The sequence below is a fragment of the Sminthopsis crassicaudata genome, chromosome 3, assembly GCF_048593235.1.
Source record: "Sminthopsis crassicaudata isolate SCR6 chromosome 3, ASM4859323v1, whole genome shotgun sequence".
Classification (NCBI taxonomy): domain Eukaryota; kingdom Metazoa; phylum Chordata; class Mammalia; order Dasyuromorphia; family Dasyuridae; genus Sminthopsis; species Sminthopsis crassicaudata.
In genome coordinates this window covers 404,388,023-404,413,571 of record NC_133619.1, presented here as the reverse complement: position 1 = coordinate 404,413,571, position 25,549 = coordinate 404,388,023, and the positions used below count along the sequence as shown (strand labels likewise).

The 25,549-nt window shown below is 33.3% G+C and overlaps 1 protein-coding gene across 1 annotated transcript; it reads right to left on the bottom strand.

Annotated features, from left to right (window-relative positions):
- Positions 1-2,037: 2,037 nt before the first annotated feature.
- TYW5 (tRNA-yW synthesizing protein 5) lies at positions 2,038-25,436 on the bottom strand. Its single transcript, XM_074302764.1, has 8 exons — positions 25,262-25,436; positions 18,886-19,040; positions 12,466-12,535; positions 10,711-10,755; positions 6,184-6,321; positions 4,804-4,891; positions 4,262-4,378; positions 2,038-2,369 (listed from the first exon to the last, which is right to left on the bottom strand). Exons 1-8 carry the CDS (start codon positions 25,373-25,375, stop codon positions 2,113-2,115), a joined length of 984 nt encoding a protein of 327 aa, XP_074158865.1. The 5' UTR covers positions 25,376-25,436; the 3' UTR covers positions 2,038-2,112.
- Between the last annotated feature and the right edge of the window lie 113 nt (positions 25,437-25,549).

The following is a 25,549-nucleotide window of genomic DNA, read 5'->3' as shown; positions in this document are numbered from 1 at the left end:
TATTCATTTTGTCAGTTGTTTACTTTTGCTCAGTTTCATCTGTAAAAGGAAAACCTAAAAAGGCTTGTTGAATACATGACTTAACAGAACCCAGCAAGTAAATGAAGTGCTTGGGTCAATTTGAATCATGTTTGATAAGAAAAAAAATACTACTAAAATTTTCTTTGAAAAGAGAAAAACCTTATTTAGCCTTGGCTAATATACGAACATACAAGCTTCAGTGTCTTGGATGTAATCCTAAATGATCTGACTTGCAAGGCTGTTTTTCAAAAGATGTATGGGAAAATCAGAAAAGGAACTATGTACCCTATTTTTTTTTTCCCTAATGGAAATTGCTTTTTAAAATTAAATTTCAATTTAAGTTCAATTCTTTCCTAACTAGACCATGATTAGACTATTCCTGAATATGAGTATTGTTTTCACAATCATGAATGTGCCCAGAATGATGTATGCTTTTTTGGTTGCTGTTTGTTTCAATTACATCCTGCTCTTCTTGATCCCATATGGAATTTTCTTAAGATACTGGAGTTGTTTGCCATTTTCTTTTCCAGCTCATTTTACAGATGAGAAAACTGAACCAAACAAGATTGACTTGCCCAGGGTCACAAAGCTAGTGTTAGGCCAGACTTGAACTCAAAAAGATGTCTTATGCAGTCCAAATACACACGAGTGGTTCTTTTCTCAATGGCAGTAATATTTACTAGGTCTTAATAGATTTAAATTATTTTCAGTTTCTAAGTAAATGCTGAGTTAAAAGTTGAAGATGACTAAGGTAGAAAAATAACTGTAGCGAATCCTGGAGTAATATTAATAGAATCACTAGTGAAATATGAAGAGAGCCAGAAGCCAGCTTAATCACAGATTGCAAAGCAGGGGTCAGAAGCTAGCAATTGGGAGAATGGCCTAAATATTACATAACTAGAATACAACTTGACTTCTAAAGACAATATGTAATCTCTCAGTATCTCCACCTGTTCCTTTATCAAGATATGTCCATATGGGCTATGATACTATTGTAGCATTTTCTTAAGGACTTCAAACTCCGGAAATATCTCAAGTGGATTTTAGGTAATATTCAGAAAACAGTAATGGTTAGCAACAGGAAATCTATTGCTAGAAGTTAGAAAATTTCACATGCAGTGTAGCACACCCCATTTCTAGAAAAATATCACTGGGTTCTGCCTCGGGGGAAAAAAAGTTCATAATGTCTTAAATTCTTTAATTTTTATATCTGATAACTAAGACAGTAAGGAAATTGTCCAAAAAATAATCAGCCTGATAAGTGTTTTTGAAGGAATATGAAGTTTAGTATGTGGAGGCTGATGAACTTATCTGGGTCTTGTGACCAACAAAAGGTACATACATACCTTTGGCAGGGTAGGACTAACTGCAAAAACAACCCCCCAAATTTGTGACTGTTCCTCTTCCTAATCTTGCCTCCATTAATATTACACAAATAACAAAAGTACATGGGATTTTAAATGTCTTTATAGTAATTAAAAATAGAATACACCAAAAGAAAATTTGTCTAAATTCAAAGTAATGTAAAACCATTCAGAATCTAAAGACTGGTATTGCCCTTATATGGCAATTATCAAGTATCAATCTATAATATAGGCGGACTTAAATTATCTGTGTTAACAGATAGTATAATGATAGGAATCTGGGACACATTACCTAATTTTATCTTTGACCAAGCATATGTACTTTTCCAACTTTGGATTAGGTAACTCAGCATGGCAAAACAGATGGCAGAAAAGCAATGGCACATGGAAGAGCCGTTAACCTTACATTGGCTTGAGTGGAACCCAAACTATGATCAATTCAGAAAAAACATTAAAGGTGTTAATTTCAAAATAAGACCTTAGAGGTCATATTCAATAGCCTTGTTTTGCAGATAATGAAGCCCAGAAGTTAGGAAACTTGCCTAAAGACATGTAACTAAGGTAAATCTGTCACCTAACTTTTTTTTACAGTTTAACACAATTTAACAATCCTTGATGGGTGTTTTAATGATCAGGCTATGTGGCGCTTCAATTTTTTTTAAATTTGAAATTTTTTTATTTCTGCACAATGTATGAATTTTCTAAGCAGTTTATTTTAGTGCACTATCTATTCATAGTTAGAGCTAAAAGCTTTATCTTGAATTCGTAAGACCATTCGCCGTGCATAAAAATCCCTGTATTCCTCTGGTAGCACTTCAAGTGTTTTTAAGGCTCTGTCCAAAATCTGTATAGCTCTTGAGGCTGCTGTAGGATCTTTGTTTCCATAGGTGTCTGTCTTATCATAGCATTCAGAAGAAAGGTGCTTCCAAAAAACATTCACTCCTACTCCAAATTCTTCTGAGATCACATTATGGAACCATAAAGCTGAAAAAAGTTTAAAAAAAGATAAGTTAAAAATAAATTTGCAGTTAAAAAAACCCCAAAATGTCAGTGAAATATCACAAATTGAATGTAGCCAATGTAAGAAATAAATCCCATATCAAGCTTCCTTCGTTAGCACACTCATAGAATCACGTTAACTTTTGTAGAATGCCAACCAATTTAAAGTGTCAACAGCATAGTTCTTACTTTCCAAACCTTTGGCAAAAGCAAATTTTCCTTTTAACTTGAAAGGCATAATAAAGTTATATTTGTTTTGTAGTTCTGCAATTTGGGCCTGTGGTTTGTGTTACTTGTTTACATTTCTCTAGTCTTGCAACCACATCAAAGCTCCTATGTTTCATATAGACAGGACATTCCTACTATTTGAGGAGTATCTCTGACCTCGAATTCCGTATAACAATTTACTTTTGTTCTCAAAAATTTCCTGTTTCAGCTGTAATTTGTTTTTTGTAACTTGGTTAAATTTGCATTTAATGTATCCTCAGTTTTACATTTCTGTTGCAATTATGATTGTCGTATTGCTTTTAGATCATTAAAAATAAAAAATGGTAAAGCAAAATTTTTGCTTTTATGGAAAGGAACAAAATTTTATTATATTCTTACGACTAAGGTATTGTTAGCAGCCTGCTCCTCCACTAAATGGATATAAGTTTAGCTGAGAGAATTTCAATTGAGCCTTAAAAACTCAGCATTTTAAAGTGCTATAAAAATGCTACAGCAATATCTTACCAATTACAAGTATAAAAATTATTATGATAAAATAGATTTTAATAATATGAAACAGTACAGAAAAAAAAACTTGGGAATTCACTCTCTTGAGCTTTTTTAAAAGCATAATTTTGTTAATGTTACTTTTTTGGTTTTGATTTTTTACTTAATAGTATTTTTTCAATGATATGTAAAAATAGTTTTCAACATTCAGCTTTGTAATATTTAGAGCTCCAAATTTTTCTTTCTCTCCCTTTTCCCCCTTCTCAAGACAGCAAGCAATCTGATACAGGTTATGCGTGTACAATCACATTAAACACATTTTTAAACACTCTGTTGTTCCACTAAAAGATACAAATAGCAGAAAATACATTGCATGAAAAAAATTAAAAGTGGGTCAAAGTTCAATGTTCAAAGTGAAGCAAGAAGTTTTTTTTTTTCTTTTTAAATTACGTGAATACATTATGCAATAAAAGTATTGCTAACTTAAAGTTAATGTACTAACTTGTTCTAGAGAAGATGAAGGCTTCAACTAAACCATCACGGATTTTTAAATTTTTGATAATACTGAAAATACATACACATATTCCTATATCACCAAGAATGTTTTTCTTATAGTAATTCAGCTATTTTATAAAAGACATAAAATTAAATTTTGATTTCAATTTTGAATATAATTTTACTGAGCTAAAAATTTTTAGGATTAATCAGAGATGTTATTATATTGCTCAATAAAGGGTATGGTAAAGATTTTAAAATTAAATATCGTTTACTACACAAAGAAATGAGATCTCAAGTCCACAAAAACAATGCATGCTAAAGGCACCAGAAATGTTTTGATTAAAGAAGACCAACATTGTAGATATATGAGAAGTATTCATGTTCTTTAATTTCCTCTAGAAGATGTACAAAAATTGTTGGTAAATAAGTTATATGCACAGACTTATGGAGACTACATGATTTTAAAGGATCAGAGTATTTCCAGTTTGACTGCTAGAGATAACTATACTTTTATTATGTAAGATAATTTTGGGGGGGTTCTGTTTTATTGCCAATCATCTAGAAAATAATGTTATAAGATATAACTTTGCACTATAAATGCATACCAAGAAAGATGGACAAGATAAGTGTTTAAAAAGCATATTGGTGAATTTTAGCAAACTTACCAGGAATGAACAATACATCCCCTGCTTCAAGGACACATTCAAACCTCCTAGCTTTAAAAAATAGTGGATATTTATTCAGATCTGGGTTATCCAGATTCAGCACCTCTGATTTAGTACCTGAAAAGTTAAAAAAAAGACAATACAGATTTAACAAAGTTATGTTTTTTTATTTTAAAGCAATCACCAATACAAGTTTTGAAAATGTGTTCTCTACTATATGGTGCAATTATTATGTTCACATTGGGAGAACAATTATTATTCTGCTGAAACCTAAGACAATTTTCAATGACCTACCCTCCCATTATATTCACTGAAACTGATGTAATATAATTAAAATGTGAATCCAATAATCTAGTTCTTCATATAGTCTATCATTATACATACACTCATACACTGTTATACAAAGGAGAATACAATGAATCATAATTAGAAACAAGCTCCAAGATTTTTTCTATTGAAATGCAGATTTAGAATTCTAAAGAAATATAACTGAATAAACTAGGCAGCAAAAATGTTGGCTGAAAGTATAATAGAATACATACCTGATAAATACAAATACTGGGCATCTCGAGGACTGAACAACACAACACGTTTTTTCCCTGTCACTTGGATTAAGAAATTATCCATAACCTATAAATCAGTAAATGTTATCAGTAATTTCTTAAAATGCAAAAAATAAAAATCTGGGACAAACAAGATTTTATTAATCAAAAAATTCATTCCAAATGCTAGTTTTTAGCCCAAAGTTCTTTTTCATGCATGCTTCTTAATACCTAAAATTCTTATGTTGATGTCCCAATCTAACAGGACAGGTGAATTTGCATTTAGGACAGAATGATTCCTATAACCACCTGTAGTATTTTTGCATAGTGTATTAGTGAGAAAAAAAAATGGCCTAGAACTCAATTCAAAGAATTCAATTCAATGAAATAACTAAATAGCATAAAATTCAATTGGAATAGTAGATTATGTGGATTGTAGTCTTTTTGTCTCACTTATGGGTGACTAAACTTAGTCAACTTCTCTGTGTTGAGGTGATCTGGAGAGCAGTCTGGAAAATTCATCAATGCAATTATTAATGAAACTAATTTACAATTACTTGTTGATCCAAATTATATTTTTGGTATGAATTATTTAAAATGCTAATATGCAGAGTAATAGATTTCCCTACTAAAGGTTTGTTTTGCGTTTTGATTTTTTTTAACCAAAAAGAGAAACCCACAATATAATAATGTCATTTCTCTTGCAGTCAGAGGAACATTAATCTTTTCATCCATGAATTTTGTAGCACTGTGGTAATATAACTTAAATTTCCCAAATTTTGACTTCACATTAGTTATATGTAGTTTTTTAAATTCAGGTAAAGGATTTAGTCTGAATATAAAAATTTAAAACAAATTCACAAGTATAATGTAATTATTTCAAAACTTTTAATAGTTGCAAACCGTCATTTTCCCACTATTGCCACTAAAGGCAAAGCCATTTGGACAAATAAAAATGTTCCTTTGAAACAAAGAATAATCTGACTCTTATTCTCATAAAATCTTTAAAATATAACAATATTTAGTCTGTCCTGTGTCAATGAAGACTGCTAAAATTCATTTGAGAAATCTATAAGCTGATTTTAAAACAAAGTAATGTGAGGCAGAAAATTATATTCCTTTATATTGTAGAAACTTTAAGTTTGACTTTAATATCTATTGCAAAACTATTGCATAATAAATTACCCTCTCACCTTGTCTCCATTCAGCTCCACCAAATAATACAAAGAACCTTACTATTAGACTCCTCTATTTTCTGTTTATTTTTAAGTAGGTATTTTCAGATGAGGAACATTTAATAAAAGTAAATGAATTAACTACCCAAATTAGTATTCAGTGTACTACTTAGTTTTTGTTTTCACATTTATGTTGTATACATACATCATAGTGAGTCCACAACTGTAATCCTGGTGAACTAATACGAAAGACACTAGAAAAAAATTGTTCCTTTTCAAAGAATTCAGGAATCTTGATATCTTCTTCTAATAAAGGAAACTGTTTTCTGATGTCTGCAATATCCTGAATTGAGAAAGATATTAGAAAAGAAAAAATTACTAATCCCTAGTAGACTAATACAAATTATCATACAATATGACTAAAATTTCTTAAACTATCTGTAAAACTGCATATTCATTTCTATTACTATTGAAAACTTAAGTACTTTAGTTTCTCTAATATTCCTCGTATTAATTAAATTTTATGGAAAGATTTCAGAAATCTTCCCAATGAACAAACATTGCTAAGCTTACCTATACAGACAAAACTTAAACTACAGATGTTTAATCTGATATTTTCTACCCCCTCTTACTTCCTTTAAACTCTAAGCAAACTGGACTACTATTATATCTAGAGAGCTACTCTCCATTAAAGCACTTCACTGATCATTTTCAAGATCACTAATTTGGCTTCCTATCATCAAATCCAGAGATCTTTACCTCCATTCCTTTGTCATCTCCTACTTGTCCTTTTTAAGAAAAAATTTACTTGTCCTGGCTTCATAGATCTCTACTCCTAACATCTCCCAGTATAATATATTTACAATCGCTGGCTGGATAATTCCATCGTGATGTTCTCAGCGTGTTTAAAATAGCATTTATTGCTTCTCTCCTAAATTTATTCTTCCCCTTGATTTTTCTATTTAAGCTAATGGCAGCAGCAGGTTCTCAAGTTTATATTCTTGCAGTTATCTCTGTTTTTCCCCTCTCCCTCACCACACATATCTAATCAACTTACAAATCCTTTGGTACTACCTCCACATCCTTCCATACTTAATCTTCCTTTTCTAATCCTACTGCAACCATCTAAATTAGATTCTAACATCTCATCTTTACCTCCTGAACTAGTCTTTCGTGCATTTAATCTACCTCTTTAATTCATTCTCCCTAGAGCTATTTTAATAATCTACCTAATAAGCCACTATGATCATGTCATTCCTCAACTCAAAAAACTTTTAGTGGATCCTGAGGAAAAAAAGTATGAATTTCTAACTCTGGCAATGAAACAAACCCATCTTCACATACTCTCAAGTACTGTATATTTCAGCCACAGTTTTGTCTCTGTTCTCATCCTGACCTTTCCAGGCTGCTTTTACTTGCACTAATCAGTCAGCACCTCTGCCTCTCAGTCTGTTAAATATCTCCTTTTCTTCAAAGCTCACCCTAAGACGTCACCTCCATTTTGGCTTGTCATTTCCTTAAATTACTAAATTATGAGCTACTTGAGAACAAGGCTGGCATGGCTCCTGAATCTCTGTATTGCTCAGGCCTCACCACATATGAGGCACTTATTAATTGTTGAACTGAATCATCTAAATCACCTCTGACCTGTGACTTCAGAAATATACCCAGCCTCATTTTTTGGGGAATCCAAACATTAGGTGGCAATGCTGAGCTAAGAGGAACAGGAAGGCTTTTAACACAAGGGAAGAGAGGCTGGTTGAAACTACAATCACTGGCTGAAAGTCATAAATCATGGAGGATGAAAGACACAGGTTCTTAAAACTAAAGTCAGAAAAGCAGATATACAAATTATGTAAGGAGCTATATAAAAAGGAGAGAATGCTTATAAGATTTATACAAAAACATATCTAATAAACTTGCATCTCCTGATAACTATATTGCATACCCTTTCTAAAATCCTCTTCTAATTTGTTAAAATTAAGTTGTTAAACTTGTAAAGAAATCAATCCTAAATTCTCCAGCTTAATAGAACTCTTATTCTGTCCTTAGCAGCAATGAAGAATGGACAACTAGCATTCTCCTTGAATGGTAGATCAAGTTGTATTCTTTCAGTATGGGAGTTATAAAGATGAATATATTTTAATGAGATTTAAGGGGATTTTAGTCAATACAAATAAAATGGTTTAGCCAATGAATCTTTTTCAGACAACTGGAGATATAAATATCATAGCCAAATATCCTTAATAAACCAAAACTCACTTTGGTCAGTAGTTTAACCAAATATTTTACTAACCGTAAAGACTATAAGCTAAATAATGATAGGGACCATGATTTAATAATCTTTATATCTACCCCTTTCTTCAATTTTAGATTTCCCCCCTATTTCCTGTCCACAAATGAAATAACTTCCTAGTCCCTTGTCTGCCAAATAAAAAACTAGTTCAATTTTCTTAAGAGAAGTATGCCTCTCAGAATAAGTAAAAGTAAAAAAATGGATTTTCAGAACATGCTAAATATATTCCTAAAAACAGGCTTGCAAACACAGAAATATACATTAGCAACCAAAACTTTAATCCATATATGTATTACTATTTAAGACTACATTATAAGGAGTAAGGCCATAGAGTCATTTTTTTAAGTGTGTATTTGAAGGGAACTGAATACTTTGTGGGTACTTGACAAGTATTAATGCCTCTGCACAATAGCTCTCCCAGGAGAAGAAATTGGTGTTCAGCTTGTCTTCCTCAAAAAATATTTGCTAAATTTTTTATTGTCATAATTTCTATTTTTATTTTTTAAAGAATGTTATAATTCCTCATAATTAGTGTAGTTTTAAACTAAAACATATCCATGGCATCTTGGATTTCCTAATTCTATTATCATACAGATTTAAATAAGACATATTTTCCCCTCACGTCTGGTTTATCTAAAACCTAAATGTGCTTATAAAAACTAGTATTATTCAGTACATGCCCAAGTATTTTTATCTCATTGTGGGGAATTTGGTCTATATTTATGAAACTATGACAGGATCAGAATGGTACTTCTGAATGTGGCAACATGGATAGTAAAGAATGCCAAAATGAACTGAGAGTTCCAAAGGTCTTGGCACTTCTACAGACTAAATGTATGAGTATATATATGCATGTTATATATGTATATATGTCATATATGCATAAATATTAATATGTAAATGTAGATTACAGAGCAAATGCCAGTCTGTATTAGTAGAGGGAAATTTCTTTCTCAGAGTTTCCTATACCTAAGAAATCATAAGTCTGGGCCAAAAACAGAAATGTACATTTTCTTATCATCAAACATCTTGGATACTTCAGATAGCAATACTAATAGGAATGTTAAATTGTAAATTTAAAATTGTCCTTTTGGAGCATTTCTGGATGGTTACTCTTGAAATCTATCAGATATCTGAAACTTTTATTGTTTCAGAGTAATATTTTCCTATGCTAAAAGTAAATGGGGCTCTTCAAGTAAGATACAAAATGGAGTTAGTGTAGTATAGCCAGTAAGTCCCTTAGAAGTCATTTGCTAGTAATCACAAGACATAATTTGTTCATAAATACAAGTCAAATTCTACCACATTAAACTATTCAGGGTTTATTCAAATATATTAACACAATTCTTCAACTGAAGAAGCAAAATTTAATTGTAGTATATGCTAGATTTAAATTTTGCTTCAAGAAATATGTTAAATTGATAACTGTTTAAGAATTAGTTGTAGGAGGGATTTCTGGCAACTCAAAAGTTTTAGGTCAATCATTTCATTTATAGGAAGGAGCCAACAAGCAATAAAGACATGGAGAACAGCATTTGCAAGAGGTTTGGCATGACTTTTGGGCATATGCTCACCTAGCAGAGATAAAAAAAAAAGGTGATTTTTTTCCCCCCATATTTTTTTAAATTTAAAAGCTAGTATCTGGGGTCAATTTTGAAGTCTGGAAGAAGATTTTTACTAACTCCAGGCCTGGCACTCTATTCACTGTGCCACCTAACTGTTCCTTCCTGCTTTACTACTTTTTATTTTGTATATATATTTTTATAAACAATCCAACATAATACTCTAAAGGGCACAGTTTGTGTTTAGAATTTTTTTCTAAACAATATGAGACAAGAAAGAAAAAAAGTTTATCAGACTACATGGTTTTTAATGGTAAAATTTTAACATTAAAAACAAGGCTTGTCAACATTTATAAAGCCTCTTTGTAACGCTTGGACCAAATTTTCAATAATTTAGTGTTGCCTAGAAAGCAAGGCATTAATCATGTTCTCCCCATCCCCAGTCCTATAATCTGGTCCCAGCTGTCTGCTAACTAAACATTATGTTCTAGCTAAACTGATCTATGTTATAACTGCTGAATTCATACTCTGTGCTCTTTCATTTGGGTGCCTTTGTTTAGCCAGCTTTGTTCTTCACCTAATGGAATTCCATTGTATCCCATCCAAATGACAACTCTCCCACCAAGTTTCCCTAGGTTAGTCACACCCTCCCCTAAGACTGTTTAAGAGCAATTTTTTTCAATTCCTTGATGCACTTGGCATATAACACTGTGTAATATGGTTTCTGTATTTGTGTTATTCCCTTCTTGACTAAAAGATTCAATAGGGAAAGGAATGAATCAATCTAACTCCCACTATCCCTAGCATAGTACAATATTTAATGAATACGGCTAAATTCTTGAATATATTGCTATTTTGGTACTGAAATTCTCACCTTTCTAGGATCTTCACCAAGTGATCTCAAGTAGTACTTCTCATCCTTAACGGAGACCCCCAGAAAAGAAATTACACTAATATTAATTTTTAAATATACATGAATTGGAAAATACATTATGGACTTTCTTTAAAACACTCTAGTCTAAAGGCCTTTTACAAAGCTCAGTAATTTTACTGTCTTATCCTTTCTTTTAATGCTCTCTGGTGGCTAGTTGAAGAAATATAAAAATCAAATTATGCTAATGAGTAAGTACAAATAACTCATCAAAGGAATCAAAATAGAATAAAATTCATTATTTCATCTAGAGATATGAATCAGAATTCATAAACCACTTTAGTAACATCACAAAAAAATTCCATTTCTATTACATAATATTGAACCAAAGTACTATTTGATACATGTAAAATGCTAATAACATATCAGAAATAAAATTTGTATTTTTCCTTTATGTTCTCCTGTACTTAACACAGTACCTCACACATAGTAAGTGCTTAATAAATACTGATTATAGTTAAAATATTTTTTTAAAGTGATACTTAAACATTTTATTAAGAATTTTATTTATTCTCCCCGAGGCAATTGGGGTAAAGTGACGTGACCAGAGTCACATAGCTAATAAGAGTTGTGTCTGAGGCTGAATTTGAACTCAGATCCTCCTAACTTCAGGACCTATGCACTATTTATCCAAAGCACCATCTAGCTATTCCTTTATTAAGAATTTCAGAATTCCCTCAACCACATCTCTTGATGTTAATCACCAATTCAAATAGGGAATCAAGAATATTTCCTGATATTAAATGTCAGAAACATTTTGAATCTAGAATTATTTATTACAATACATATTTAGCCTACTAGTTAAAGCAAGGAACCATATTAATTAGTATTTACCATTACTTTAATTTATTTCATATTTAATAAAAAGCTAATGTGAGGGACAAGTTAATAAATAATCTAGTGTCAGTGTTCAGCCTCTGACAAAAGCATCAACTAATATATTTGGGGAGACTATGGTTTAAATATCATAACACTGAAGGATCTAACTCCTAAATATTCATAGCTTCTTTCAACAACTCTATATTAGAGATCATGCAGAAGTTTATATCTTGTACTTACTTATATTTTCAGTTTGTACACCTATGTAGTTCTAGTGTTCTAAGATTTGGTGGACAAGGTCACATTTCTCCTATTTATGTAACTCTTAACAGTATTATAGGTTTTATGCCTTTCTCTGGCTTTGACACTTGATATTTGCTCAGTTCTGTTTTGTTTTATTTCCTAATGACCTCAGTATGTGTACTACATGCATGTGTAAAAATGTTTTTGTTACACACACACACACACACACACACACACACACACACACACCCCTTTAACTCTCTTGAATGAAGCATTGTAACTGTCTGATAGTCTAATTCTGCTATCTAAGAACAGTGCAGGGGAAAATTAAGTAGGCAAATGGATTTCTGTTGGCACTTTCCAGGGATGCCTTAAGAATCACACTACTTTTATACAAAATATGCAGCTGTTAGTAAACATTATGTTGAGCTGCCAGCTCAAAACAAATTTAAAGTGAAAAAGATCATTCATGGTATAACCAATAAAGACTTAGCGAACAAAATATAAGTTGAATAAATATACTATTATTTAACCACACTAAATTAAATAATATTTAACTACACTAATATTTTAAAATCAGTCCTCTTGGTATATAAATACCACTATATGATAAGGAAACTATTTGGAAGCAATTACCTCTGAAATAAAGAACTCTGTGTGCTTGTTTTCTGCTGCTCTGTGTATAAATCTGTCAAAAGGCAAAGTTCTGAAATACAAAAAAATACCTGAAATTAATCAAAGAACTAATAATTATCTAGGAGCTATGAGATAGAATTTTTAATAATATTATAATGTCTTCTATTTTAAAGTACATCATAGCTTAAAACATAAAAAAAATAAAACCTTAATTAGCTGTAGCTAAGTAACAGTACAGAGAAAGTTTAACTTAAATCATGGAATAAATAAGGGTCATGTTATCCTATTTTGTGAAGCCATGAATCTTTATCTTCTCTTCTAGCTCCAACTTACCTATTTAAAATGTGGATGCTTCCAGTAGGTGTGGATGCTCTAATATGTACATATCTACTTCCTACTTCCCTCATCTGTACAATAGTCTGAACTAAATCCTGTCACAATATTAATTTGACTCCCCCAAAATAATCCCAAGTACTGTCTGCTGTCTATGGTGGCTACAAGTATATTGAGTGCTAGCTAGAGTCCAAACTACAGTGCAGGATGATCATACAGAAAGGCCATCGGCAATGGCTCATACTGGGAGAGGCAGTAACTTTTTATTTCCAGGTGGAATAATTCTCCTCACTAAGTGAAATGAAATCAGGAAAACCTTTCATAGGAGATGAATCTTAGGAAACAGAAGACATGTATCAGAAGTTTCTTAGATTCTTCTCCTCCACCCCTTCACTGAACTTCAATCTTTTTTAAAAGCTTTTCCATATGTACGTGAACTGGACTTCCATATAGCCTCAGCATACCCACGAGTGCCTCATTATTCTGTCATGCATTCAGATATATTAGTATTCAGAAGTTTACAAGACAACACCAAAAGCATGGACAAAAAACCCAGCATGTCCAGTGCACTCATTGCCATGATCATTCCTTAAAAGGCAGGTGTATTAAGCTCCACTGTGGATGAGAAATACTGAGGCTGAACTTGCTCTTTTTATGGGAGAGCTCCTTACCATTAAATAGCTGGGATAGCCCTGAAATCAGCAAGATGGCAGGAATAGGATTGTGGCCATAGTGGCAGAAACATAGTAAGACTTGTATTATCTCTAAACTCTATTTACTTGTTCCAGAATAGAGACATGACAGGCCTTCTACACCATCCTAAGTGCTATTAGGTGGCAAAACTAAATGTTACTATTTGGGGTTGTTAATAGTTTTTATAGAAGGCTTCCTGCTTTTGTAAAAGAATTAAAAGAAAATGAAGGAAAAAGGAGGGTTAGGCATCCTAATAACAGGCTGACAAAGAAATCACTCCCTTTCTTGCCTGTTCTTCTGCTATCACCAGATAAGTCTCATAAAGAAAAGACTCTCCTCTATTTGGCTCCATTAGCCCCAATAAGCACCTTCAATTTCTCAATGTAAGATAAGTTTTAAAACTTACTGAAAGAGATTGCTTGGTGGTACAATAGATTGAGCACTAGAAGGTCAGCAATCAGAAAGATCTAAGTTCAAATTCGCCTTAGACATTTACTATCAAGTCACTTAAGTTTTGTGTACTCCAGTTTCCTCATCTGTAAAATGGGTAGATTAGCTATCCCTGGCTACCTCCCAGTGTATTGGGAATACAAAAGTATTTTAGCACAGTGCATGGTACACAGTAAGTACTTAATGTTTTTTTTTTTCCTTTTTTCTTTCCTTCCTACATAGAACTTTGACTAATTAAACACATTTTTTCCTAGAACAAACCTATTCAACAAAATAAGAGATAAGTTGTTCTATCAAAATATCATTTTAATAATATATAAAGAACACAAAATTTATTAGAAACTATATATGGCATTTATTTCCTTATATATGTCAAGCTTCTTGCTTGACAATTACCTTAATAATTAATTTTATTAATGATTCCATGCATTCCAAAAAAGTACTCAAGGAACTAAAAACATTAAACAGAGCAAAGAATTTTCATTACTGTAGTCCTTTTCTAGTTTTAAATTGCTATAAATATTAAGGTCCAGCCTATTAAAAAATTTGCAAGTAATTAGCAAAACACTCCTTTTGATGTTCCATTATGAATAGTCAGCTTCTCAATCATAAAAAGCCTTTTGTTTTTCTACTTTCTTTACCTGTATACCACTAGTAATATGATAATTTAATTATTTACTAGTATTGTCATAAGACTATGCTTTATGTAAACTCCTAGGGAACTTGGGGGAGTGCTCTTATATTGGGTCCCTACCTTTGTCACTTTCTTAATAAGTTTTTATTTTAATTGTTAATGTTATATATTCTGTTTGAATCTCCTTCTTCCTTTAAAATATGTACCATACTACATATTATTTCCTATAGTATTAAATCATGAATAACGTTCCTCATACAAAACAAATGAATTAAATATGAATTTTAAAATACACAAAAAATCAGAGTATAAAATCAAAACAGAATTCTCATTTTGAAAAAGTGATCCAAATTACAGCACAATGAATCATGGCTTATAACTACTGGAATGGCTGTTCAATGCTATACAAGTATATATTTAAAATAGTATTTTATTATTTCTATAACTTCATAATAAATTGTAGATATTGAAAGATTTTCATTTTCAGACAACCCATAAGCAAACATATTTATCTATGTTTACAAATTGTGCCAAGGTAGTTTAACTACTTAACAATTCTGATTTAGTAATTTGACAGTAGGTAAATAGTGGGTATTGTCAAAATTACGATTACTGAAGATTTTCATTATTACCATATTATAATGGATAATCTAGCCTTAATTATACTGCCTGTGAATGACTACATAAAAAGTCATATAAGGCAAAAATAAATAAGCCAATTCATGATTTTACAAGTTTTTAGAGCAAGTTCTAATTAGCTTAAAAGATCTGAAAAGAGGTGAAACTAATTCAAAATGACATTCAAATACCATGTGATTATATTTTTGGCATTTACCCCTCTTGAAAACAATCATTAACCACAGGCTACAAACATTCATCATTCCAGAAGGATTTTTTACTCTTTTAAACTAATGAAAAGTGAACAGTGCTTACTGTTTCTTAGAGAAGCTTACAGCAATTAAATCCAATGTGTACCCTATTATAGATGAAAACCATAATGGTAAGAAATTCAAAGGCACCTAAGATAGAGGAATGCTTTGGCAGCTTAAGCATCTAATGAGAAAGGAATGGTTCAGGATATTAGAAACTTTGTTTAACTGTCTCCAAACCAAAATCTTGGTGAACTTGCACAGATTTCAGGAGCCTGGGAACTGCACTCAGAAAACTGTGTTCAGAATTCTAAGTATATGTGCTTTTTAACCTCATATTATTAATGAAACCAATGAATACAATACCATGCTAAATCTATCTCATAACAACACTGAAAACTTTCAAATTTGGATATTTGACAGAATTTGCCTATACAAAACATTAAAAATATCAACTATATGACTTGAAATTAATTTTCTTTAGTTTTAATGACAATTAAATGACAAAATTTAATGACAAAAAAATTTACAAAACTTCTGTGGCTAATACATCTTTCTTCTAATAAGTGAAGGGCAGTACTTTGAAATACTCTTCCATAGTATGTTGAAAATAATATGCATACTGGGTTTTTCCTAGTATGTTGCCAGGCCAGGAAAAGGGCACAGATATCAAAGTCCAATTCTACTATACATCAAAATATGTAAAATTGAAAATTGATTTTAATTCTATTTTTAAAACATAGTTAAGCTGGCAGAGATTTAATACTCTCCCACCTAAACTCCTTACTCTTATAACTTTATCCTTCACCTGCATCCTAGAAAAACTTGCTTATGTCTTGTAATTACTTCTACCCCATACTCAGGTAGGCTAGGGGTTGATTCAACCAAAGCTGCAGCAAATTATTCCTAAAATCAGTAGCCTAATCTTTTATCTAAGGACTATTTTCTGAATGGGGAGGAGCTGAGAAGGCTCTTATCTCTTATCCTCATTAAAATCAGATTGCTTTACTTTTATCCAAATGGGGTACTTTAAGGCCAATCAGAAAGAAGACATGCCTAAGCTTAAAAAATCTTGTGAGCCCTCCTTTCCAGTACTTTAGTCACTGAGAGGTCATTGACCCAATTTATTCCTTACAGTTAGTTAAATAAATTGTTCATGCTTGAAACCTTCTCTTAAACATAACAGATAAGCAGGTATTCCTTCTAATGAGGCAGGTAATAGCTTATCTCTTCCGGTCTCTCCCGAGATACTTTTGTCTATATTATCCCATAAATTAAGCATAGGGTACCCACCCATCATGCCAATGTTCTTGCTTTCTCCAGATACATGGTTATCACCTAGTTATCTATTAGTTATCTCTAATTTTCACCATAAAATCATACATTCCTTTTATGGTATCCTTTATACTACTACAAAATTTCTTGGGTTTGTTTTTTTTGTTTTGTTTTGTTTTTTTAATATTACAGGGCAGCTAGGTGGTGAAGTAGACAGAGGGCTGAGCCTAGTCAAGAACACTCGTATTTCTGAGTTCAAATCTGGCCTCAGACACTTGCTAGCTGTGTGACCCTGAAAGTCACTCAAACCTTTTTGCCTCAGTCTCCTCATCTGTAAAGTAAGCTGGTGAAAGAACAGAAAATCACTCTAATATTTTTGCCAAGAAAATCCCAAATGTGATTTCATAGAGTCAAACAAAACTAAAAACAAATGAACAATATATTATAGCCTGCTCATACCCATCTTGTTTACTCCACTGGCCTGTGGGTGATAATCAAATTCAGTTTTTCAGGTGCTTACAGTCAACGAGAAAAGTATAGGTTTTAAAAAAGATAAATTTTGGGGAAATGATAAATGTTGGAGGGGATGTGGAAATACTGAAACATAATGCATTGCTGTTGGAGTTGTGATTTAATTCAACCATTCTTCAGAACAATCAGGAACAAGGACCAAAGGGCTATAAAACTGATTACTCTTTGATCCAGCATTATCTCTACTGGGCTTGTATCCCAAAGAGATCATGAAGGAGGGAAAGGGACTCATATTTAAAAAGATGTTTGTAGCAGCTCTTTTTGTAGTAGCAAGGAACTAGAAACTGAGTGGATGCCATCAGTTGGAGAATGGTTGAATAAGTTATGGTATATGAATGTAATATAACAATACTGTCCCATAAGAACTGATATGCAGGCTGATTTCAAAAAACCTGGAAAGACTAACTTGAATTGATGCTGAGTGAAGCGAGCAAAACCAGGAGATCATTGTACACAATAACAAGCAATATTGTGTGATGATCAACTATGATACAATTAACTCTTCTAAGCAATATACAATGGCCCAAGACATTGTTAAGAGATTGGTGATGGAAAATCCCATTCATATCCTGCGAAAGAACTATGGATTTAATTCTGAATACAGCCTGAAGCATATTATTTTCACTTTTTTTCTTAGGATTTTTCCTTTTTATTTTAATTTTTCTTTCACAACATAACTGATATGGAAATATGTTTAACATGATTATACTTCTATAACCTACCTCAGACTGCTTGTCCTAGGGGGTGAGAGGGAAAGAAGAGAAAAATTTGGAACTCAAAGTCTCTTTGGAGTAGTCATTTAGGAAATACTACATGTTTCCTATTTTAGATTTTAAATGTATAATAACTGTTTTATACGCTTTATAAGGATTCTCTATAAAACCAAGAATAAATGCCCTCAGATTCAGGGGACCTGAAAATTCTGTTGGGGTACCTGGCTTTGAGTCCCAGCTAACATGAGATAATAACTTTTGATATGTCCCTTAACTTCTGTGAGTCTCAGTTCCCTCATATTTAAAATAATGATCACAATATTTGCACAACCTATTTCATAGGATTATTGCAAAAATTTTATCATACAGAGCATCTTCAAAATTTACAAATTGAAATAAAAAAGCACTTACTTTAATTAATATAAAATGAAAGTATCAAAATAGATAAGCTCAGAGATTCTTTCCAGTTCTAAATATATAATTTTACTACTAAATAGCAGTGTGAAGGACTTTTAAGTATAAGAAGTTATTTTTCAGCTGTGAATAATGATAAAAATTGCTTTAAAAGAGAGATTCTCACCTATCTAAAGTCACTAAGTTCTGAGTACCTCCCACATGCTCAGATTTAAATGTAATTAGTCTAAGTAGAAAAAAGAACTATTTACAAGTTGTCTTCTAATTCTCTGATTCTGGTAATTCCCTGAAAGAAATCTAATCAAAGGGTATCCTATGGAAAAGTTACTTCAATTAAAAAAAAAAAAAAAAGAATATATGACATAAACCTAGATTTTTAGAAGCCTTAACCTCAAAATATCAGTAATACTTTTGTATATATGAATAGTAGAACCCAAAAAGCACAAAAATACTTAGAATATTTCCCAAAGTTATTTGCATCACTACAGTAAACCTTAGAAGTGAATACCTATATACAAAGTTCTTACTGATGAAGTCCATCTGTGGAACTGCTGAAACATGAATCTTCACTTCTTTAGCTCCTCCTACTTGACTGATGTAATCCACTGTCCATTTGGTTGTACATGTTCCAAGGTCAATTCCTTTCAGCACTACTGGCTTTCTCTGTTGATTATCAAAATAATAATGAAGAATAATTGTATTACAGGTTAATGTCACTAAAATAAAACAATATACAAATTATATGCAAAAAGGATTTAGTGATTTATCAATGGCATATAGGATATAAAAACAAATTTAATAACAATACCTATCTTATTTTTAATGCTTTCGTTTATAGGCTTACACCATGTAATATTGCCTTAATGTCACAATCTCTAGCATCCCATTGGCAAACTCCACTTCAATTTCACTATAACGTAATTTGTTCAATTGCCCACTTGTAACATTATTCTTATGAAACTATCTGTTTTTTAAAATCTTTTTTCATTTCTTATAATATCTTATGCTTTTGTGGTACTAATCGATTATGTCAGAATGGCTATAACTTTCCAAAGCACTTTCAGAACAACACTACAGGAAAGTGGTATATTATGTAACTACTTTATAGAAAACTGAGCCTTGGAGAAGTTAAGTACTTTGAAGGTTACATAGCAAAAATTGGTAGAGCAGAGCCCTGATACTATAAGCTGCCATTATTTAACTCAAGAGAAAAGTGCAATTGTGCAATATTCTTCTTTTGAAGTACAAAGACATCATTTTAATAAAATCAGAAACTCTTCTGAGTACATGCAATGGTGCTATGGCAAGAGTACTATATTTCAAGTTAGAAGACCTACATTCTATTTCCTGCTCAGCAAGTAGCTGCCTCTCTCTGGGTTTCAGTTTCTTCATCTGTAAAAGGAAAATGTTCTATTAGATGATTTCCAGATCCTGTCCATATTTAAATCCTATTAACTCTATAATTCCAGGTTTGAGCATGGTTTTTCATTCAAAAAAAGAATGTCTCAAATTTAATAGCTGATGTTTGTATAGGATTTTAAATGTCGCAACGTATTTAGACACAATCTCATGTTTGCCTTATTACAACCCTATGAGAAAGATATATTTCTCCTTTAGAAGTGAGGCAACTGAGGTTCAGAGATGAGTTAGTACTTGTCAGATATGGGGATTTAAACCCAGGTCACTAAATTCGGTCTTTATCCATCACAATGCACTGTCTCTCTATGGTTCTAAGAGAAATTTGATCTCTTTTGTTGACTGAAGAGTTAGGTACTACTGATCAATAGTCAAAGACAGAGAGAGATGAATGAAAGAGAAGAATGAAAGTAAGATGAGGACAGATCACAAAGACTACAAGGAGAGTACTAGAAATAATTAGTGATGCAAGAGAAGTTACAGGCTAAGGCTAAAAAGCAAAGCATTAGGATTCTAATTAAGAGAAAAATCCAAACTCCAATAAAATAATTAAATAAATTAAATAATTAAAACTAAATAAAAACAAACAAACAAAAAAAAAGGAAATTAAGAAATATTAATCTCTTATATTTCTCTCAGGAGAGAACAAGTATCATTATGTAGGGCATACTGCATGACTTAAAGCCTCTTTCAGGAGAGATGGTGGAGAAAGGAAAGCTCCACCTTCCACTACTACAGCCCTCTCCCAGTGGAAGATCATCTGCAGCAGTACGGTGGAGACCAATCCTTGGCATCTATGAGACTAGTCTTCGAGCTTTACTGTTCATATGTCACCTACTATGACTTCTCCTGTTTCCTGTACCAAATTATATCCAATCCTACTTTCTCATCTCCATCCTCTCAACCCTAGCCATGCCCATCTTAACTTGACCCACCCCTTTCATTGTGCTCTCTAGAAATTTTGTTCTAAAATGACCAAAGTTCCTTTTCTCTCATACTCCTTCCAGGTACTAACTTCATTGAGACTTAGCTTTCCCCAGGATCACTATATCCCCTGTCAGCCTTTTCAGTATTGACTGTACCTTCTTTTATTACACACATTGGTCTTTAAGAGGATCCCACTATGATTTTATTTACCTTTACCTCTATCACTCAATAACTTTTCCTCTTTTATTATTTTAGTTAGGTAGTTTACTAAGTCCCCCAAGTCATTCTCTTTCAATTTGCAAATATTATCTTAATCACCACCTTCATCCACTCCTCAACTGATATCTTTGTAATCAGTATCACATTGGCATTCCCTTATATTCTGGCCTCTCAATTCCTCAACTTCTTTAAATCTCAAGACCAACTCCATCACTCTAGCTCAACTGTGTAGGAATGGTCACGTAACAGATCTCACCATTACTCAAGTGTACCATTTATTTAATTAGCATTCTTTTGTGCAGCCATAACTTTCCATGATTCCCTAGGCCTCAATTCTCCTAAATACTTTGCTCTCGATGAGTCCTCCAATATCTCCACCCCTCAGTATTATTTTCTAAGGTCATTATCCCTGTTGTCTTTACTTTTCTCCTTTTTCCAGTTTTAACCCAACAAGCTCTTAATTAACAAGTCTGATGGACTTTTCTCAGTCCTCATCTTACTTGACTTGCTTGATACATTTGATATTACTGACCAAGCACACAGGTAGTTAGTAGTGCAGTGGACAGAGCACTAGACCTAGACCCAGGAGGATTTGAATTCAAATCTGGGTCTCACAAACTTATCAACAGTGAGATCCTTGGCAAGTCATTTACCCTGTGTGCCTCAATTTCCTCAACTGTAACAGAGGGATGGTAATAACAGCACTTAACTAACTTGCACAGGTTGTATATCTGTAAAGTGCTTAGCATCATTCCTGTACACATTAAGCAAAATGAAAAATGTTTATTCCCTTTCCTCTTGACCACCCTCTCCTCCTCAACACTTTTTTCTTTCTTGATTTTTGTCCTTGTTCTTACCGTACTTTTTAACTGCTTTCAGTATCCTTTGTGGGGTGTATCCTTAACTGTAACTATTTCCCAAGATTCTATCTTGGGCCCTCTTCTCCTCTCTCTCTCTCTACACTCAGTTGATAACTTCAGAGGTTATTATGCAGATGACTTACAGATCTAGATCTCCAGAGCTTCTATCCTTCTATCCTAAACCAATTGTTTATTGGACATTTGAAACTGAGACAAACTCCAAAGCTGAATTCTTCTTTCCTTTCATAGCATCCCCTTCTTGTAAGCTTCCTTATTTCACTCAATCTTTCTGATCTCCTAAATTCATAATCTGGGAATATTCCTGGCCCTCACCCTACTTATCCTATCAGTTGTCAAATTTTGTCATTTCTACCTTCACATCTCTTGTTTCAGCCCCTTAACCCTACCCTTCTCCCACCCTTCTATTTGCTGTCCCCCATTTCTGGCATGAACTCTCCTCTTTACCTCAGAGACAGAATACTCTGAAAGTGCTGGTCTTAAAAGATTTGGGTTCAAAATATTGACTTTCTCACTAGCTCTCTATTAGGAGGTTTAGATAAGATGGATTCTGAGGTCCTTTCTGGCTCTAGATTCAAATCCTGTGATTGGCATTTCCATTCCTTCAAAACACAGCTTAAGCCCCATCTTCTGCATGAAGTCTTTCCTAATCTCAGTTATTTGTGCCCTCTTTTTCAAATTAAAAAACTATTTTTAAAACTGCATATTTTGCTTGCATTTATTATGCATATAGTTGTCTTCCCCATTAGTATGTAAAATATTTTCACAAAGATATTTTGTTCTTTGTACGAAACAAAACAGAACAAGGCAACAGAGTGCCTAGCACAAAACAGTTATGCTTGTTGCTTGACTCCATGTCTGGAAGGTTCTCCCTCCACCACTTTGACTAATTTCCTCCAGTTTTCTTTAAAGTCTCAATTGTAAACTCCTTGAGGACACTTAATACATGTGTATTGACTAACTATAGTTTTAAATCCAGAACCTTGTTTTTCTAACACCCCCTAGTGGAACTTATTGAATCACTCATATTTGAAACCAGCATCATCCTCAAATCCCAACTCTCACTCACCCCCACAAATCCAATCAGTTGCCAAATCTTGTTTCTATCTACATTATTGTTGTTCAGTTATATCTGATGCTTTGTGATCCCATTTAGAGTTTTCTTGGCAAAAAAAGTTTGTCATTTGCTTTTCCAGCTTTTTTATCTTTTTAACAGATGAGGAATTGAGGCAAAAAAGGTAAAGTGACTTGTTCACTGGGGTCACACAACTAAGTGACATCAGGATTGAACTCAGTAAGACAAGTGTTTATAATTTCAGATTTGACAATATATCCAATAACAAAATATAATATAAAATAAAATATAAACTTTTTGATATTTAAAAAGTCCTCAGAAATTGGTCTTTCCAGTTTCCTTACAATATTCTTACTTGGTACTTTGTGATCTAGTTATACTGGCCACTCACAAAACATTTCAGTCTAAATTCCTTGTTTTTACATCACCTGCTTCCAATCCTAGAATGTACTTCCTCTTTATTCTTTCAAAATCCCTAATTTCCTCTAAGACTTAAGTATTAACTTCTTCATGAAGTTTTTCCTGGTACGTTTGGCTACTAGGATTCCCTTTCCCCAAACTACCTTGCATTCATTTTACATATATTCAAATGGATACATGTTGATGCCTTATTTAGAATATATAGGCAAGGATTTTTGTTTTTCTTCGTAGGTTATTTTTACCTTCTGAATCCAATTCTTCCTGTGCAACAAGAAATTCGGTCCTGCACACAGATATCATATCTAGGACATACTATAACATATTAAATATGTACGGGAATGCCTGCCATCTAGGGGAGGGGGTGGAGGGAAGGAGGGGAAAATTCGGAACAGAAGTGAGTGCAAAGGATAATGTTGTAAAAAAAAAAAATTACCCATGCATATGTTCTGTCAAAAAAAATATATTCTAATTATAAAATTTAAAAAAAAAAAAAAGAATATATAGGCAAGGATTCTTTATTTATTTATTTGTAACCCCAAGCCTCAGCACAGGGCCTGGTAATACAGTAAGTCCTTAATAAATTTTTATTGGCTGATGAATACTTTGCTTCATTAACTTAAATATGCATATAGGTCCTGAAGATATCAATCAACAAGCATTTTCTTTTATGTCAGACCCTATATTAAGGCTTGGGAATACAAAGACTGATTCCTGCTCATAAGGAACTCCTATTCTAACTGGGAAGACAATTTACAGGACACAGAGTAAATGAAAAGTAATTTTAGAGAAAAGACCATGAGAAGAGGATAATTATTCCTTCAGTAGTTTCAGGCTCTTTGTGACCTCAGAAACTAGAGCAGCTTGTCATTCTCCAGCTCATTTTACAGATGAGAAAACTAAGGTAAATGAGTTTTACGTGACTCTGCCAGGGCCACACAGTTAGTAAGTATCTCAGGCCAGATTTGAACATATGAAGATGAGCCCTCAAGATTCCAACCCCGGTGCTTCATCCCTTGCACCATCTAGCTGAACGAAATCATTCCTACCTAAGCAACAGAAGCTGAGCTCCCTTACTATATGGCATATGGAAACTGAGCCGGATAACAGTAACAAACTAGCATGTATATACCACTTTAAGGTTGGCAAAGTGCTTTAGAAATGTCTAATTTAATCCTCATCACAACTTTGGGCGTTAGGGTCTATTTTTTATTTCCATTGAAACTGAGGCAGACAGCAGTTCAAAAATGCCCAGAATCACACAGCTATGACGTGTAGGAAACAGGATTTTAACTCAAGTTTTCAGACTCTTAAATTCACTGCTTTATGCTAAGCATTACAGATGTACAAAGTACGAAGTTCGCAAGCAAGGTGAGCTCCAGAAGTTGGAATGCAATCTGTGCAAGAGTGGGCAGCGACGCGAGAAGGCTGCAGAGCGGCTTCCGCGCCGCCAGGGGAAGCCATAGCAAGCTACGACTACGCCGGAGTCGCAAACAGGCCAGGAGATACGGGGGTCAGGAACTGGTATTGATTTCTAAATAGCGCTTTATGGTCTGCAAAGCACTTTACACACATTAGCTCATTTTAACCCCACAACAACCCTGTAAGGTAGGTGGTATTTTAGTTTCCTTCTTACAATAACAGAAATGAGGCGCGAAGAAGTAACTTTCCTTTTCTAGCTAAGTCCTATTCGAATTAATCGGGCTTTCAATCCACCATATCACAGACTGTCATTCGATCCACATCACACCTAGAATGAGAGACGGCTTCTTCGACCGAAAGGTAATTACATAATTAATTCGTAGGAGTCGCAAAAAGGCGCCGGAGACACTCAAGCCCCTGACATGTTTTGCCCCACGGAAGGGGCTGCGATGCCAGAACCCAGGCCGGGCATGGAACAATAAAGTAAGTGGATCCTTCCTGCGCTCGACGAATGAAGCTGGACGCCTCACCTGTGGATAAATGCGTTGCAGGAACTCTTCACGCGTGACACCCTCGAGTTGAGGTACTGGGATGCGTTTCGCCATGGCACTAGTGAGTACCGGGTCCTCAGGTTTCCCCTTCATTTCCGGCTTCCGTCATTTCCTGTCCGTGTGTCCGTCTAGAAACATGACCAACAAGAGAGAAGGTCCACGTGTCGGCCAAGCTGAGGATGGTAGTGGCGGTATTGGCAGTCAGGGAAGGCTGAATTGAAAAAAAAAAAAAAAAAAAAGTTGTCACCGCCGCCGGGAGGCAAAGAT